The sequence below is a fragment of the Excalfactoria chinensis genome, chromosome 4 (assembly GCF_039878825.1).
Source record: "Excalfactoria chinensis isolate bCotChi1 chromosome 4, bCotChi1.hap2, whole genome shotgun sequence".
Classification (NCBI taxonomy): Eukaryota; Metazoa; Chordata; class Aves; order Galliformes; family Phasianidae; genus Excalfactoria; species Excalfactoria chinensis.
This window is the reverse complement of record NC_092828.1, coordinates 49217671-49236153: the sequence shown is the minus strand read 5'-3', so window position 1 is coordinate 49236153 and position 18483 is coordinate 49217671. Positions and strand designations below refer to the sequence as shown.

The 18483-nt window shown below is 39.8% G+C and overlaps 3 protein-coding genes across 3 annotated transcripts in view; 2 read left to right on the top strand and 1 right to left on the bottom strand.

The window, feature by feature from the left end:
* The first annotated feature begins 357 nt into the window (after positions 1–357).
* LOC140251963 (claudin-22-like) lies at positions 358–1011 on the top strand. Its single transcript, XM_072336188.1, has one exon. It carries the CDS (start codon positions 358–360, stop codon positions 1009–1011), a length of 654 nt encoding a protein of 217 aa, XP_072192289.1.
* A 1201-nt stretch (positions 1012–2212) lies between these two features.
* Positions 2213–2869, top strand: LOC140251734 (claudin-22-like). Its single transcript, XM_072335799.1, has one exon. The coding sequence runs from the start codon at positions 2213–2215 to the stop codon at positions 2867–2869; it is 657 nt and encodes a 218-aa protein (XP_072191900.1).
* A 407-nt stretch (positions 2870–3276) lies between these two features.
* WWC2 (WW and C2 domain containing 2) overlaps positions 3277–18483 on the bottom strand; it is an 86459-nt gene continuing 71252 nt past the window's right edge. The window contains exons 19-23 of the mRNA XM_072334700.1: positions 17636–17800; positions 15167–15259; positions 12962–13204; positions 7330–7457; positions 3277–6004 (exon numbers count right to left, since the gene is read on the bottom strand). Coding sequence (XP_072190801.1) covers positions 5938–6004; positions 7330–7457; positions 12962–13204; positions 15167–15259; positions 17636–17800 — 696 coding nt within the window. The 3' untranslated portion in view covers positions 3277–5937. The remainder of the gene's footprint in view (positions 6005–7329; positions 7458–12961; positions 13205–15166; positions 15260–17635; positions 17801–18483) is intronic.

Sequence of the window (18483 nt, the reverse complement as noted above, 5' to 3'; positions counted from 1 at the left end):
AGATTTCTGTTGTATTTTAGGGTGAGGGGTCATAGAGCCTTCTTTGTTCATCCTCAGGCTTGTAATCATCAGGCATTGGGATATAATTTTACCAAGCAAATTGGAAGGTAACAGATCAAATCCTTATCGGAAAGACTAACTCATGGTTTAGTGAAGTCCTTCGTCCTTTATGTGAAACATTATATTCGTGAAGAACAAAAAAGTGTTTGAGAGCTTATAAAGGGTTAATAGCAAGGGCTTATATTTGGGGCAGCAGAGAACTAAAATCATCATAGCTACCACCACCACTCGAGACAGCAGTTGTTACAGAACCGCTGGTGCGACCTTCTTCCACAAGCTTTTAGGACTGCTTTTACAATGGCCTTGGTTTTTCGACCAGTGGTGCAATTAAGTGGCATATTACTATCTCTGCTGGGATGGGTCCTATCCTGTCTCACTACCTATTTACCTCAGTGGAAAAATCTTAACTTGGAACTGAACGAACTGGAGATCTGGACCATGGGACTCTGGCAAGCTTGTGTTGTCCAGGAAGAAGGGGGAATGCAGTGCAAGGACTTTGATTCTTTCTTAGCTTTGCCTCCAGAGCTCAGGATTTCTAGGATTTTGATGCTTTTTTCCAATGGACTGGGGCTTTTGGGCCTCTTGTTCTCAGGATTTGGGTTGGACTGTTTGAAAATTGGTGAGAGACAACTGGATCACAAGAAACGGCTGTTGCTGTTTGGAGGAATGCTCTTCTGGATGTCGGGGATTACAGCTATTGTCCCGGTTTCTTGGGTTGCCCATTCCACAGTCCAGGAATTTTGGGATGAGAATATACCAGATATTGTTCCCAGGTGGGACTTGGGGGAAGCGTTATTTGTTGGCTGGCTCGCTGGATTTTGTCTTATACTAGGAGGATCCCTACTTAATTGCACAACCTGCTCAACTGAACTCCATCCATCCTCAGTCCACTATGCAGTAACAGAACAGCAAGATCGCTGTCAACACTTGGAAACTGAAACTAGGCCTTAAAACCAAAGGTTTTAAGTAGGACAGAAAGACTGCCCTATCTTTTCCAAACTCCAGTGCAAGCCAGTAGCTTGTTCCAGTAGTAATTCAAAGGACTCTTTGTTACTTAGCTGATTTCCTAAACTTATGTTTTCTCCATAACTGGTACCTGAAAATGGTGTATTTTTTCACCTGCTGAACTATTTAAAATGTTTCACAGGAGAACTTTATTTTTCATAGCCTATGTAGAAAAGGTGTGTTTGTTTTCTCAACTGCACAGTAAAATTCTGAAAACAAATATGCATGCACCATGGCATTTTGGCTTTTAACCAAAATAAGTTTCCTTTTCATACAAAGCCAATGAACTGAGCCTCAAAGCTTGATTCCCTGTCGCAATTTTCCACTTGCCTAATGCAGTGACATGGGAACTTTTTCCCACATCCTTAACGCTCCACAAGCACGCGTTGCCTCCGATTGTTTTTTGTGGACAAGCAAATTGTGAGAACTGGAGATTTCTGGAACTCTACCATGATTTGCAGATGTCTTTTTGTGCATGGGATATTACGATGTGGTGCTTTGTACCCAGGAAGTTGTGTTTGCGATCCCAACCTAGCACATAAAACTGCTCATCAAGTTATTCTGAACATTTTGGCATCTGCAAATGTGCACCAAAAATAGGTTCAGGGAAAAAAAAAACAAACTTATGCTGTCCTGTTCTGACACAGGTACTGAGGTTTTCTGCATCCTGTCAAAGGTTTCTTTGGCTCCATTCACCTACAATAACACATTCTCAATAAAGGACCTTTAGGTTCTAACTGACCACAATGAGGACAGTCTAATTAAGTAAGTAAGAATGTACTGATGTGCTATTAAAGTACTCTGTATCTGAGGTTCTTATTTTAATAAGAAACTAAGAGATGCTAAAATTTGCAGAAATGTTTCAGTGCTCTATCAGATAGATGAAAAGCAAAGTATCTAACTAAAAACCAAATATTAACCAACTCAGACTAATGAAAGGTGAGCCCAGCTGTGGTCACACCCTTCAATTAGTGGTTTACCACAGTTTCCTTATCCCCTAAATGCTGCACATGCAACCAGGTAACATTAAGCTGGAGGGGGAGGAGTATTTCATGCTTTATAAAGCTTTGTTTTAACATTTGCCAGTGTTCAGTATGTGCAGAAAATTGTCTTCAAAAGCAATCGGTTCAGTGCTACTTTGGTAAAAATGGACTTGGTCCACAGGCACAGGCTGCAGTTACTTGGATTGTTGCTGTCTGTAATAGGATGGATTTTAACTGGTACCTGTAACTATTTACCAGACTGGAAAAACCTTGGTTTAGACTTAAATGAACTGGAGCTTTGGACTATGGGACTCTGGCAAACCTGCGTAGTCCAAGACGTAGGAGGAACACAGTGTAAAGACTTTGATTCTTTTCTAGCTTTGCCCGTAGAATTCAGGATTTCCAGGATTTTAGTATCTACATCAAACGGACTAGGACTTCTGAGCCTTGTCATCTCTAGCCTTGGTTTGGACTGCCTAAAGATAGAGGATACAGAGCAGAAGCTAAAGAAACAGCTGTTACTACTTGGAGGAATACTCATGTGGATATCTGGAGTTCTGGTCTTAGTTCCTGTTTCTTGGGTTGCCTACAAGATAATCCAGGAATTTTGGGATGAGGTGATCCCAGAGATTGTGCCCAGATGGGAAATAGGGGATGCACTGTTCAGTGGTTGGTTTGGTGGCTTTTTTATAATTCTAGGAGGCTCTCTACTCCTCTTGACAATCTTCTTATCATCTGACCATCAGTTACCAGAATGGCATTCAATGGCAGATACGCAAGACAACCGTCAACAGGTGGAAATTAGAAATGGAAGACGTTAACAAGGGTACATGCTAGTTTTCTGGATTTCTTACTCTTGCATTGCAGTAAGAAAATGGTGATGAACAGACAGGCTACTGTTTACAAGACTGGGGGAGGGATTATTACAGTCTGGTTCCTTTCATTTCTACTTATTTTCAATTTTAATTAGATTGTAATAGCTCATCAATTAACATTAAGTCACCACTGTTTTTCTTCAAAATCTGATCAATTGCAGTGTTCTTCATTGTATTTTTATGTTAATTTGCTTGACTGTGTTGGTGTTGTTTTTTATGTTAAATGAGTAAAAAATTGTGGAGCTCTAGGCATGCATGGAGACTTAACACTTAGAAATAGCAGAAGCCCTAAAGTTGAGTTTGCAGTGCCAGTTCAACATTCATTACGAAAATCTAATACAAGATATAAACTTAAATTCCACAGACCTTTATTCATTTGCAGTAGTCTACACTGTTTCCCCGCTGTCACACAATATTCTCCATCCAGGGTGTGTGTGTCAATATATATAACTGAATATATGCCAGCACCACCATACACACGCTCTGGAGAGTGAGCATTTTTGAACAGTAACAAGCTGCTGTCTGCTGAAGAGTATTCATTGTTATTGCAGCTTTTCTTTAATGAATGTAAAGAATTAACTTCAGGTGTATGCATCATTTTCTTTATAACTTATCCTAAGACTTGTCAGTGACTGATGTGAGCTTCCCATAAATTGCAAAGATTTTATACCGACAAATCTACATGCTCCTTGTAGAAACAGATGGCTGCTACAAAGACACAAAACAGCAATAACAATTGAATAAAACACTGGTCTGGAGAAGAACTTTGTTAAAAAAAATGTATTTTCCAATCACTGAAACACATGGAAAGTGCAGAGACAAGTTAATCTACGTGATGTATTTGCATACTTTTCCAGACAAATTAGAACAGAACCATGTTCAGCATAAAACCTGATTAAATATTTAGTTCAGTCCTGAGCATTTAATATTTAATACAGCATAAACATAGCAATATTTTTTAAAAAAATCTTATTTGATTTGTGTTCTATTACAATTTTTTTCTAACCTTCGCTCATTTGGTTAAATATTCTTGAACCAGTAATATTTAGATTTTGATATCTGCAACCGCAGTGATAGTGGTACCTGGAAACAGAACTAATTACATTTGTTACGCTCTGCTGTGCAGAGTAAATTCTACTTGGAGTAATATCTATAACTGTAAACTGACAGGATTATTTGTTATATGTTAGCTTATTCTATTGAGTGTTTTGAGGTCGGATAATTTAAATTTATTAAAAAACAAAACAAAAACAAAACAACAAAAAAACAGATTTGTTAAAAGCTGCCTATAAATATGTTCAACTTTACCAATTTGGAAAATGAGGCACATTTTGAAATGAGTTTTGTGAGCAGAGGCCTACAATCCTTAAATTTTGACCTTACTCCATGCTTACAAATATACGATAACACTTTCTTCACGTGTTGAATAACTTTCAGAAAAAGAAGCTGATCTGTCAAGAATTCAGACAGCTCTAAATACTTTTCACAATACCATCGTATGTGAAATATTTTTATGGCCAGAACTGAACTATATTAAACAAAACATAAATAAGACTGTAAATAAATAAAAGAAAAATCACAAAGTACACCTCTAAACATCATTCTGCAAACATAAAATCAAATTGAGAAGTTGAAACTGTCAACCTTCATTTCACCTCTAACATTAAATAATTCCAGATTTATTTTTTTAAATTGACCTTTCAAATATGTTATCTCAAACCCAACCAAGAAAAACCAAGTGGGGCATTCATAAATGATGTTTAACCAGTCATCTTGCCCAAAACAGCACATCTGGCTATATGTTTAAGTAAGTGTGTGCATAAGAATGTGTTTGTGCATAAGAATGCCCTTGGGTAAGGCTTACGCAGAATTGTCAGTGTGAATTTCAGACAGCTGCTACCATAACGTTTGTTATATTCACTTCCATGTTCTCACCAATTATAACTCTTCTGAGAGATTAAGACCATGCATACATGGATAACATGATTGTACCAAAATACATGACTCCTTCTAGTCAGGATCTTTGCTTTTTCAGAGAGTGCTTACTTCACCAACAAACTTCTGATATCTGAGTTACTGGGAGACAAACTTTTCTCCTGGTACAAATACTTCCATAAAATCCTCTTCTTAACTGTAAACCTCATGAACACTTCCATATTCTCCTAGCAGGCAATAAGGCAGCCTCTAGGACAAAAGACTAATAGAGAGAAACTCATTTCTAAGTGTACAGTAGATATAAGTATTTTGATTTCACTGTTGGTATGAGCAATTTGATTCAGCTTCCAGTTCAGAAAGCAGCTGCCCTTTTGGTAGTCTCACAGAAAGTTTTTAGGGTTGCTTGTCTGCTTTGTCTTTCCCCATTCTCCCACGGATGCAAGAAATCTTTTAGTGCAGGTTAAAGTACTGTACATTCACAAAATTTAACTCTGAATTTTGTCTCTCCCTACACAATATTACAGAACAAGAACAGAAGAAATTTATATTCAGAAACAAAAACTCCAATGCGGGCGACAAATCTAATTAGCAGCTGTTGTGAGGCAGTCTTGACGTTTTGGAAAGAAGCTTACACTTGTAGTTAACTTCAAACTACAAAAGTCACACTCTTATACAAAAATATTGCATGGCAAAACAGCCATCTTCACAGTCTGCTCACATGAAAATAGTGAAAAGATAAGCAATCTTCTGTTGAACGTAATATTTCTCAACACAGTGCGGTTCAACAGGATACATGCTCAGTACTTCCTTTGTTCCATCTTTACAAATTAAAAACACATGCAATACATACAAACTGTACAAAATCAGCATCAATATACCAAAATTCATCTACTTTGGTTTTCTTTTTTTTTTGTCATTTTTTTAGACATACAACAATTCAATCCACTGTATTTTACAAATAAATGTATCAATATTGAATGTAAAACAGAAGAGCTGTAAAAGCAAGTCACTAGAAATATGAAGTTCATCTGAAAAAGAAGATGAGCAGTGGAAAAAAACATTTAATTGAATATGCGTAATTATACATCATCAGCTGGAAGGGCTGGTATACTGATCTTTGCTCTTGTGAAATATGCTATCTTCTCCCTGAAATTACCAAACAGAACAAGTTAGTATTTTACCATTTATGGCACGACTAATGTCATCCACTGTAGAGTTGCTAATGTTACAGCATGGTTTTTTAAGATATAGGCTTGGAGAATACACTGAATTTATTTACAACTGTGGTTGGCATTCCGATATCATTTCCTTCTTAAGCACATTTATGTAAAAAGCAGCTCTAAAAGCAAATGTTTCAGTAATAACTACAATGACGCAACTGAAATACTGCTCTAATGGCTGCATTTTCTGCCATGATATTTCAGGGGGAGAGGAGGGGGGAAGACGAAAACAAAACATTTGATCCTAAATTTGGAAATGGAAAAAGAAAACTTAACAATTAGGTCTGAGCAAGAAGCAGAATGATTATCCCATTCTGCAGTTGCTTCCACTGTGCTACCATTTGTCTCCTATGAACTCAGACATTACTGAAGCATAACAAGTTCATATGCGCCTGTCTGACAGAAGCGGATGATAAATAGTGGGGGCTTACAAATCAAAACTCAGAAGAGACGTTCTTGAGAGCTTCAAAATGCATGTGATTTGTCTTTGAGGCCACATCTTTATACCAAGCCCAACTAACAGGTTGACTACAATCTGGCCACGGGAGATGCCTATTTGTCCAACAGACTAAACCATGTTTTTCTCTGAGCTTCAATTCTGTTTGAAAACAGTAGCACAGTATAAAAATCAACTGGATTTTCATAAACTGGATTCTTGGGTGATCAGATGATAGACGAAGACGGAGTTTTACTACATCCTTCCTGCAGGGGGAGGATAGGATCTTTTTCAGTGATGCCTGGTGCCTGAAACAAATCTCCTCTAAAGGAAAAGCAGAACAGTATGCATCTGCTCTGGAAACTGATTAATCGGTACTTTTGTTTAGCTCAAGACTTCTTTTATTTATGGGAGATCTGTATTTCCCTCCTTTTGGTCACAGGAACAGCAGAAAGTACATGAAGGAATTCATGTGGTATTCTCACTTAGCATAAGCCAGTGCACACCTCTCAAACTTGAAAGCCCACTGTTAACCTGTGGGTCATCAGAACCATGACATATAGGCACATGTGCAACTTTTCACCATGCTTCCTCACCATCACCACTGCTCAGTGACACACTGATGCCTTTGTCACATGAGCAAGTTACCCAGTCCTCTGAAATGCGTGATGTTTCTTGAAATTCAAAGGTGCATGGATAGTTTTTAACTACTACGATAGGGCATGTTTGATTATATTTAGAAAAATTCATCTTACTTAACTACACAAAAAAAGACCATAAAAAGCCTTAACCCTTTTATTCCCTAAAGGGCCTACCTGAATGACTGCACCTGTAGTGGCACTTTCTGACTCTGCTCCCGAAGCCGGCATACATCCTTTGAAGCTTTCCTCATCAGTTTCTCAGCACTTAAACCTCGCTTCTGCTCTTCTTTCGACTGCTCAGCCTGTAAAATAACTTAAAATAACTATATTTTGCTAGTAACGAGCAACTGCTTATTTCATAGAAATGACAACTTCTTTTGTCAAGCAAATCTTGACAGAGAGAACTGATCTCACATGCCTAAGCAGTGGGCACTAAATAAGGTAACAGAGCATTTTCTTAATAAAATAAAATAAACAGAACAAACCATGCCAGTCATAGGTAGTTACTACATGCTGTATGTTTCGATAACGTATTTCTGATGACTAAAGTTAGACAATACCTAAATTAATACAAACAAAATGTCCTTCTAATACTGAGAGACAGTAATTCCCCCATAGAATAGTTTTATTTCCTAAATCAAGCTCTTCAGAAAGTCGTTCAGAAAGATCCCTGTACCTAATATGAAATGACAAATTAAGAAAAAAGAAAAATAGAAGACATCTCTCAGAACACACATTCAAGCTTTGTAACCTTCTTTGTAAAGTTAGCAATCACGAACTCTTGCACTTTTAATTGTGACAAAACATCTGCTTTTTAAGGAGAAACCATATTAGCCTATTGCTTAAATGTATGGAAAAAAAAAAGCCCTGCCAGGATGCATTAGTCTGAAAGAAACATGAGGGACCAAAGATGCATCCTTTCCAATTGTTGTCACCCAACTGCAAGTCTAATGTTAGTATGTGCTTCAGCTTAGAGATGCTCTGCAAATTTATGCAAGAAAATATTTTAAATGCTACAGTGCTTACTGTCCATGTGATTCGGGGGGGGTGGGAGTGGGGAACAAAGACAAATAATTGTCTCTGAAATGCATTTTTCACATCAGTTTCTTCTACTATTAAAATGCTTTGAAGACACTGAGGGCATAACCCAAAATCATGTTAAACTGATGCTAAATCTGCTGAAATCAAATTTCCAGCACCATACAACAAAGCATGAATGGGAAATAGTCACTTATCTTCCTTTATTATGTTAATAAAGGATTAAAAACAAACTGGTAGAAGGGTAGATGCAAGATAACAGCATTTTAAATACAAAGGATACCTCTTAATATCTTCTGTAAATTCAGATTAGGAATAGCATTTTTCTCATCCTACGAATCCCTTACTAAACACTGCACATAAGAAGGGAACTGAACTGAAGGAAATGGGAACCCTGGAATAAACCACAGGTGAAAGATGAGAGCTCCCAAGGGGTTTCTTGGCTCCATGGACACTGATTTCCATTTCAGAGGTCCTTGCTGACTTGCTTCTCCCTTGAGCTGGAGATAGCCATCAGTGCTCTCTCAGTCCCAATGGTAGAGAAGTCATAGTCCCAGCAGAGAGGTTCATTTAAGCTGCTTAAAATACATAGATTTTGCATGTGGATAACAACTCTTTTGCACTGTAGCAGCGTCAAACCTAAGGTAGGAACACAGTCTGGTACAAGAGATCATGGATCTTTCTTGACATGAATGCCCGTAAGTGAGTTACAGTATCTCCATACCTCAGTACTGCTGCCTCTATTGCAGACTTCTTTAGCGAACACTGCCACATCACCAGCACTGTCAGAGCTGTACCATCCACCATCAAGGTGGCAAACTGCTACTGAGCGCTGCTTTTTTATTCTTGTCTTGCTTTTTAAGGGTTCCAAGGGCATCTGAACACCCAGTAATTTGAAGAGCAGCTCCTTTTCAGTGGGCAGTCATCTGGGTCTCTTAGACAAGTGGCTAATGTTCAGACGCAGATGAGTTTCTTAACACATGCATTATCACTCTCATTCTGTGTGGGACGCAAGGCTGGCCAATGGCACCTCATATGTGCACACTCACCTTCACTCCTAGGCTGAAGGGACAGTCACACAGAGGTTATTTACTGCATATTCAGTTTTGTCAGCCATCAAAATTTAACAGAAGCACCTCATGTTCTTAAACGTTTCTTGAAGTTGCTTGGGGGCTTATTTTTGATGCTTACCGACTTTAAGCACACAGACTCAAATGCTAGTTAGTCTGTTACCTCAAATGAAAACAAATGTCCAAGCCAGAAACAGACATCTTCTGACTTGGTTTCAAACTTAGGAATTTACATCTCCAGATCTGAATTCAGCCTGGTAGGTTCCCAAACAACAGAACCAACTAATACAAAAACATTACCCCATGCTATCAGCTTCACAGTCTTTAAGGAAACCTGCTTCCAGCAGATAGCGGCACCCTGCATCTGCTGAAATGGGCTCCAGTGTTTGTATGAAGGAATGCCATTTTATAACACCCCCAGTCAGCTTGTACTGCTGTTAACTTCTGTCCCCAACTCCAAAATAGCAAAAGATTTTAAAATGGAATTAACTTATAAACACTGTTTTTCCTACTAGTTAGTAAACATACATTTGCAATCTGCAACTGGCAGTGTATTAATTAATTTTCTGCACGTCACTGGCCGTATGCCTTTCTCAGCTCCCGAGCTAATATCTATCATCAAAACACTAACAGAACAATATTCCAAAATTCTCTGATTTTACCTTTTCCCTCATTATATGAGATTCTTACGATTACTGCATTTCAGGTTAGCAACAAAAACACTGACTGTCCATTTACCTTCCTGTTTGATACATGTACTCCTTTCTGATTTGTTACATTTTTATATGCAGGAAATTACAATACATAGTGAGGGATCAAGGTTCTACAGACTGACTTGCCAGACAGCTGTCAATCTTATTTTGAACTAGCGTGGCAGGCTGCAGAAAGCTACAAGATATTGTCTGCCAGTGTAGAGCAGCAGCGCCCAGTTGAAGGGAGAAGTGGTAACTGAGGGAAGTAATTTCTCCCTTTGCCACAGCTACCACAAACATGGATCAGGACTCAGAACTTGATAGTTTCACTGTACTCTCAGGTAGATTTGGCTTCAGCCCAGTCTGTCTAAGAGAACACACATAAGAAGGTATATACAAGACAAGGTTTATATTAGTGCCATGCTTCTTGAGTGATTTATAAAAGCAATCCTCTGTCTACATAAACTACAGAAAGGCATCCTAATACTCTGGCCGTGCATTCATTATGGGCCAAAAATCTGGCTTTGGATAGACAGGAATCTCTTTATCTGTGCTTAATGTAAGCATGAGATAACAAGTAATAAGGAAAGCTTAGTGAAATTAAAGCTGAAACACTAACTCCTACCTTGTTCAGTGTTTTTTTGTATAGAAGAATGAAAGAGTCTAATGAAAAGCTGTTGTCTTTGTTTTGGTTTTGTGTTATTAGGGGCTACATTGAAGATGTACTGGAAAGAAATAAGCTATTTATAGCTAGACACAGGAGCCTTTTTAGGATGCACACAGAGGACAGCAGGTATCTGAAAACTTACTTGTATGAGGATTTAAGACAAACAAGCAAATGTTTCTGCTGCACAGCATTACGTACTGTTTCCTGATCTGCAGGTGTTAGTGGACTCTATGTACTTGTACTTAACAAAGTCTGGTAGGAAGGGAAGGTATGGAGCCTGTGTCTTGGGCTTCAAGCAGAGTAACTGTACTACGAGCAGCCACTGATTTTGAACATCCCCCACACATCTGCAGTTTCTTTTTTCACTTGAGACATTCCCAGTTATCCTGGCACTTAAGAGCTGCTGCATTAGTCTGTGCCATTATAACACCTGCAGGACCTGAAAAATAATCTATGACAATGTTCTTTAGACTGCTGTGTTCTGCTAACCAAGGAGGAAGCACTAACAGCAGAGTATAGCTCAGGGTTGATCTGATCCACAGGGGAAGGCTGTAATGATATAGAGCGTGGATGAGAGAGAGAGAGAGAGAGAGAATAGTACTGATCAAGAACTCAGCTGAGAGAATATACCGAGAAAAAAAACTTTCTTTTTCCCTAAGTTGATGGTCAAGGACTTCTTGAATGAGGTGATATTGCTACAATTAATAACCTCTGCTAGAATGTTCTTTCATAAATTTATCACAGTGCTTTTTGACTCTGCAAATTTGCAACGTTCATGATATTTGGGCAAAACCTGTTTTTTACAGTTTCTAATTTTTTTATTTTTATTTTTTCCAATCTGTTCCCTCTTCAGTCCCCTCCCTGCATTTTAAAAGGCATTGATTAGTTGCCATCCTCCTTGTCACCTGTGATTTTACAGCTGAGGCTACTTGGTTATTCCTAACATAGAAGCTGTTTCCTCCCTCTGACTGTACTTGTTCACCCTTGGCAGTTTCACTACTTACTTTGGGATGGGGAACCAGAACAAATCAATGTTTATGTTGCAGGCATAACATGTATTTCTGTCATTAAAGAATTATTATTAGTTTCATTTCAGCTTTCTTTTCTTTGTTTGTAGTTCCCAATGTCTTATTTGCTTCTTGACATCTGAACACTGTGATGTTTTTGCTGACATTTTTGTTTCTTGCATCTGTAATATCCCATTCCTAGCAGCAAATTCAGAGCTCTTTTTGTGCATAAATTGTAGGATTATCCCTTCCCTACTGTACCAAAGTGCACATACTGACATTTACAATTTTTATTTAAACTGTTGCCTACATATTAAGAGGACCTTTGCACCTTGTTAATATCTGTTTCCATTTTTACTATTTTGAATAACGAGGGTGTCATCAAAACACTCATCTGCACCAACGATGAACAGCTAAAGAACACAAATCTCTCCTGGAGATCACTGCCAACATCCCCTCATTGAGTATTGATATTTACAGAGTAACACTGAGAGGAAGGGAGCTCTAGAGGGTGACTACTCTGATCTCCTGCTTAGAGCAGGTCAAGCCAGAGCTGCACACTCAGCATCTTCCACCATTAAGTTCTCAGTATCTCCAAAAGTGGAGGTAGTGGAGGCTGATTTTTGCTGCTGTTTTTTGTTGTTGTTGCTTTTGTTCACCACTTCTCTGGGCCCTTATTTCATTGTACGATCCTCCTCATGATATAAAAAAGAAAAACACAGAACAAAAACCACTCAGCATCCAGATTTTTCATATATCAAGCCAGAATCTCCTATGTTCTATCTTGTCACTGTTATCTCTCATCCCTTATCCTGCTTCTTGTCTTTCATCCACTTGAGGGCATCCCAACTTAGCTTATGTTAGTTTAGATGCTGAATATGTATTTGTATGACTTTACAAGCACATGAAGAACAGAACCTGGTAATCTGCAGGCATCATCCTCCATAAGGAAATACACCAGGGTTGATATACTACCTTTTCCATAATCCCACACCAGTGAAAGTAATGGCCAGTGCCCCTCCCTGCCTGGTACAAAGATCTCTTAGCTACCAATTGTGTGAAGACTGCAAATCAGCCAATACTGAAGGACAAAACTACCTACAAAACTTCATATTTGTACGGCCAGGAGAGCAATGTTCAAGTGGCACCAGAAAAATAACATTTCCAATTCTAGGTTTAAATACTTTGGTATTGAGTAAAAAAGAAATAGTGTTCACATATCTGAGTTATACAGTATATGAAGTCAAACGTGAGATTCTGTAAAAATCTTTTAACAAATTAAAAAAGTAGAAGAATATTTTTCATCACACGAAATCTGTATGCTGCTCATACCTGTTTCTCAGCCTGTTTCAAGAGTTTCTGGAATCGTTCATCCTCCAGTACGCACAGGGGAAGGTCTGTCTCTCCTCTACCTTTCATTTCTTCAAGCTTCTGCTTAAGATCCCGCAAGGCCTGAAGCTCATCATTCAGGCGATTCTGTCGTGTGCGTGATGCCTGGAGGTCCAGCTCCAAGTCGAGGGAAGTGCGTACGGGGCACTCTTGCGTAGCTCTTCGCATGATTGGTTGGCAAACAGGCTGAATCATTTGGGAAAGAGGAAAATAAAAATTAGTACCTGGAGAGGCCAGTGGAAGGTTTGATATAATACAGTCAGAAAAGCTCAGCTATTTTTTGTTTTCCTTCAGAAAAATGCTGCTATTTTGAGATCCAACTCCAAAAATCCACCTATTCTGAAATCACTCTTTAATTAGTAGCTACAAATAAGTGCAAAAGTTTCACCAGCCATTTGTAGAATGATAAAGTTAAAACTAAGAAATCCTTTTCTGATCCTCAGGATAGCGCTATGCCTGTAGCCCAAAACTACACGAGACTCCCCCACAGATTTAAACAGTATTATTTTTTTAGTTAACATTTACTTTTTCAAAGTCCAAGCAATTATTTAATATTATGAAAACTGTAAACAACTCTTAGTGTATTGCACATTTATTTAGTACCTTTTCACTGTGCATTTCACACGAATAACCAGGGCAGAACTAGTCATCCCAGACTATTCTGTATTTCTTTCCTATAGCAAATGTAATCCTGCAACCTGGTAACAATCCTTCTGCAGGAGTTTTTCTCTTTAGTTGCTATCAAGATTAAAAATATACTTCATGGCTTATAAGAACAAATTCTATGTAAAATAAGTGTGATCGATGAGGTTCAACAAGACCAAATGCCGAGTCCTGCACTTCGGCCACAACAACCCCAGGCAGCGCTATAGGCTTGGGGCGGAGTGGCTGGAGGACTGTGTGGAGGAAATGGACCTGGGGGTACTGATTGATGCACAGCTGAACATGAGCCGACAGTGTGCCCGGGTGGCCAAGAAGGCCAATGGCATCCTGGCGTGTATCAGGAATGGTGTGGTGAGCAGGACTAAGGAAGTCATCCTGCCCCTGTACTCGGCATTGGTGAGGCCTCACCTTGAGTACTGTGTCCAGTTTTGGGCACCTCAGCACAAAAAAGACATGTAGGTACTGGAGCAGGTCCAGAGAAGGGCAACGAGGCTCGTGAAGGGCTTGGAGAATCAGCCCTATGAGGAGAGGCTAAGGAAGCTGGGGCTGTTTAGTCTGAGGAAGAGGAGGCTGAGGGGAGACCTTATTGCCATCTTCCAGTACCTGAAAGGTTCTTACAGTGAGAGTGGGGCAGGTCTCTTCTCACTAGTGACAAGTGACAGGACGAGGGGAAATGGCCTCAAGTTGCGCCAGGGCAAGTTCAGGTTGGATATTAGGAAGAACTTCTTTACAGAAAGGGTGGTTAGGTACTGGAATAGGCTCCCCAGGGAGGTGGTTGAATCACCATCCCTGGATGTGTTTAAGAGCCGTTTGGATGTGGTACTCAGGGATATGATTTAGCAGAGGTTTTTTAGAGATGGGGTACTGGTTAGGCTGCGGTTGGACTTGATGATCTTCAAGGTCTTTTCCAACCTGGGTAATTCTATGATTCTGTGATTCTTCTTCAATCCCTTTGTTATCCAAACTCTCTTGGATAAGAGTAAGCCAACTTTGAAAGCATGTCAGAATCCTTGAAATTTGCACCCAAACTTGCTCAGCAGATACACTGCTGGTGCTCACATTTGTGCAGCTTCAACTGCCTTCGGTCCTTTTGTCAGTGGGCAAAGATGAGCCTGGTCCAGCCCATCCCTGGAGACAGCCAAGGTCACTGACGAACAAGCACAGCTTGCCTGTGAGGTGGTGGATGCCTCCCAGGGTCAGGCTGGAGGGGCTCTGAGGACCTGATGGAGCTGCAGACATCCCTGTTCATTGCAAGGCAGTTGGACCAGATGGCTTTCGAGGGTCCCTTCTAACTCAGACAATTCCGTGACTCTATGGAGGACAAAGACTACTGTGTTGAGATTTCAACCTGAAACTACAGGGGATGCCTGTGGTACTTGCATTGCTTTTGCTCATAAACTTGCATTCAAAAGCATGTGGTTTGAGTTATTTGCTACTCCCGATTCCCCCATTTGTCTTAAACTATTCAGGTAATGCAGTACATACCCGTTTGACTCTCAGACTCCTCCTTTCTGTGGCATTTCTCACAAAGAGAGACTTTTTGGCTAGTGTTGAGCTGTCGCTGTCACTTCGACTCAACTGTCAAAATGTACACAATGAACAGAGATATAAAGCATCTTCACATACAAATACATCTCTATTGGATAAAACCAGTCAGAAATTCTCAGTGCCAATTAACACGTAGGTAATTCTTAGCAAAAAATAAAACATTTTTCAACTAAAGTTTATATTCTAAAATTCTATTCCTAGGCCAAGACAGCCATTGATCTTAATGAATAGGAGGTAGACTGTTCAGGAATGCAAGGAAGGTAACTGGGTATTAAGAAGGACCAAATGACTGGCTGGCTTTTATGTGACTGCAGGTTATACTATGGATTTCATGTACTTGGGGCAGACATTAATGAACGACCACAGGGAAGGTAAATTACTGTAGACGTGCAGTCATTCAACAAACGTTTTTTTGTGTGTTCCAGCTTCCTTCAGAAGCATTTACAACTTCTCAGAAATATGCATCACAGCACAACAGCAGTGTTTTCTTAATTATGGCATTAGTTCCATGTAAATCAATGCAGACTGTCAGATGCATCAACATGCGTGGTGGTAAATCTTCAAAGAAAGCAAAAGCTTCCATCTGTAGAATATTTATTTTTACCTTCTCAGAAAAGGGTAGATACAAAGAATTAATTCTGCTAACATTTCCATAACCAACAAAGGCAGACCCTTAAAGCATGCTTACACAGAACTGACTGGGAGTTGGGTGTGAGAAATGGAACACACTTGCAATATGAGCACACCTCTCTAGAGAGAAGTCTGTTCACCATGGAAATGCTACTAGGAACTCACCCCTGGATATGCCTGGGTGATTATCGTCACTGATGTTCTTTAAGCACTTTTCAAGGGAGGTTTTCAAAGGCACCAAACAGATCACGAGTCCATCCTTTGGGCCTCAAAAAAATGCATACTTTTTGCTTGTTGTAACATTGTATGAGACATAAGTGCTAGGTGATTTCTTCTAAAATGAGAACAGCTAGCCTGAGTGTATCCATTGGCTGCTTTCCTCTAGTAAGGTACCAGAGCAAGGAAGGCTGGACATGTTTGCAGTACATGTGGTGATTAGGACTGAGGAGGCCTGAGTTGTTCAGCCTATCCCTGGACTCAGACTCAGCTACACTGCACACTCTTGAGCTCAGTCAATGGACCACAAGTATTTTTGAAGCTGTGAAAGACTGTCTTCTGCAAACATGGATTTTTCCTAGGCAACTTTCATTCTAGGCCATACCATACACAATGAGAAAGACAGTGGTTTGGCCAAAGTTTCTCATTTCAGAACCTGGCTTCTGGCAAATTTCAAAGCCACAAAAGCCCAGAACTTTGCTGGATGCAGAAACGTCAAGAGTTTATGCTGAGTCAACCATCAGAACATCTAGTGCTGCTGCCTGTAGAAGACCCACAGGCAGACGTTAAGGCTACTTCCTCCCTCAATACAACCAGTTTCCAGTGTACAGGAATTAAACTGAAGATTAGGTTTGCAAATCAGATAGTCATCTGTCCAAACTGTGTAAAGATTGTTACACTACACTTCATTCATATATAGGAACACTTGCGTATTTACATATTGACTACAGCTTTTTTTTTTAGACCAATGATCATCACAGAAGTGGCCAATTTTAGTATTTCCAAATTATTATGGAACCACCTCTAACTGTACGGGAAAAGAATTAAAGCATGTAGTATTGAAAGAAATCATACTTGCGTGAGTAAATTACAATTTACAGAGCTGGCAGTTCTTGCCTAAACCTCTAAACACATGATTTTCACCATTAGTTTAGAAGCACCAGGGATGATAATTTAAACTTATTTATTTAGTTTCCACACTACTATCCGTAGAGACCGGAGAATTTTGTTGCCAAAGCCATTTTTAAACTTAGCCCCTGGGCTGCACTCACCCATTTTTCTAAGAGGTAATTACAGCAAGACTTGGGCTGTCCAGGTTTAAAACCAGTTGAGACACAAAGTGAGATTTACTACTGGTGACTGAGCTCTTTCCACACGGTTACCTTTAAATGGTTATACTATTAAAATATGTTCAGGTAATGCCAGTTTACAGAGAGAACTCCATTCTGTTTTAACAAATTATTTTGCTGTGTAGGAGCTGTAGTTGCTTCCGTGCAGTGAAACACTTATTTCAGAGACCAAGCACAGGACTCTGTTACTTTTATCCAACAGAATGCATTTTCACCCTCATAGAGGTGTTTTACAAGAGTGTACAACTTTGCTGAAAGCCAATTCTGCTATGTACAGGTCAGTTAGGGAAAGAAAGAGATAGAGAAAGCATAGGCTCTGCCTCTTGCAGAGAAAATTGGTGAATGACTCACTGTCATTAATGCATCGTTCCCAAGAAGTTAAATGACTCTTTAGTTAATAGCTCTTCATGCCAAGTGTTTTTCCTCTTACCCTACAGATGTATTGGTTCCGCTCGCCTGGCGAGAAGGTTTGTGAGCGCACGATCATGCTGTTCCTGACAAAGGGACGCTGTCTTGAGCTCCAGCTGGCTCTGTCCTTGGGTCGGACTGTTGCATTCTCGTTAACTGATTCCTCAGTGTTAGTCTCTTTATCAACCTATCAAAAGGAATTCGGTTTGTAAGAACTATTACGCCTGGACACATGCCACTATATAGGCTTTATGTCTTTCAATTTTACAAGCATTCTTGTCACCTTGGAGGGGACAGATAAAGATCAGTAGCTACACCAAGCAAGGAAACACAAAACTCCCCAAATACTTAGGGGAGTCCAGGCAGCTTTTGAAAGTAACTCTCTCTCCTCTAGAACCATAGCTTCTGCCTTTACTGCCCTGCACATTTTCTGATCCAACCAGGGTACAACAAGCATTTTGATTTGCCATTTGCAGAGATAGTTATTATGCATTTGTGTTTATACTGGATTTGTTCAGCATTTGAGGAACAGCAAGGTTCAGCCATGCTTGAGACGGTGCCTTTGCACACAAGGCAGCAGCTGGGATTGATTCTTCCATATATCCACTAAGGGCAAGCAGAGTGGTGCCTTATGATAATGTGCAGAGCTGCACCAGCCATGTGAAACCATGCAAAGGCCACTGCTAGCTCCTTGCCCTGAGAAAGGGCTGCTGCCCAGTACAGTTGTCCCTCACATGTCCTGAGGAGCCTCGGGTGCTGACATCCCTGTAGGAGGTGCCGTTTGTGCTTACACGCAGCAATCATCTTGACAGCAGGGACAGAACAAGCACTGCAGCAGCTGGCACATGTGGTGTTTCTGATGTGCACCGG

What these genes read in the sequence shown, in the direction of transcription:
- LOC140251963 (XM_072336188.1), top strand. Translation starts at nt 358, where the DNA reads ATGGCCTTGGTTTTTCGACCAGTGGTGCAATTAAGTGGCATATTACTA.
- LOC140251734 (XM_072335799.1), top strand. Translation starts at nt 2,213, where the DNA reads ATGGACTTGGTCCACAGGCACAGGCTGCAGTTACTTGGATTGTTGCTG.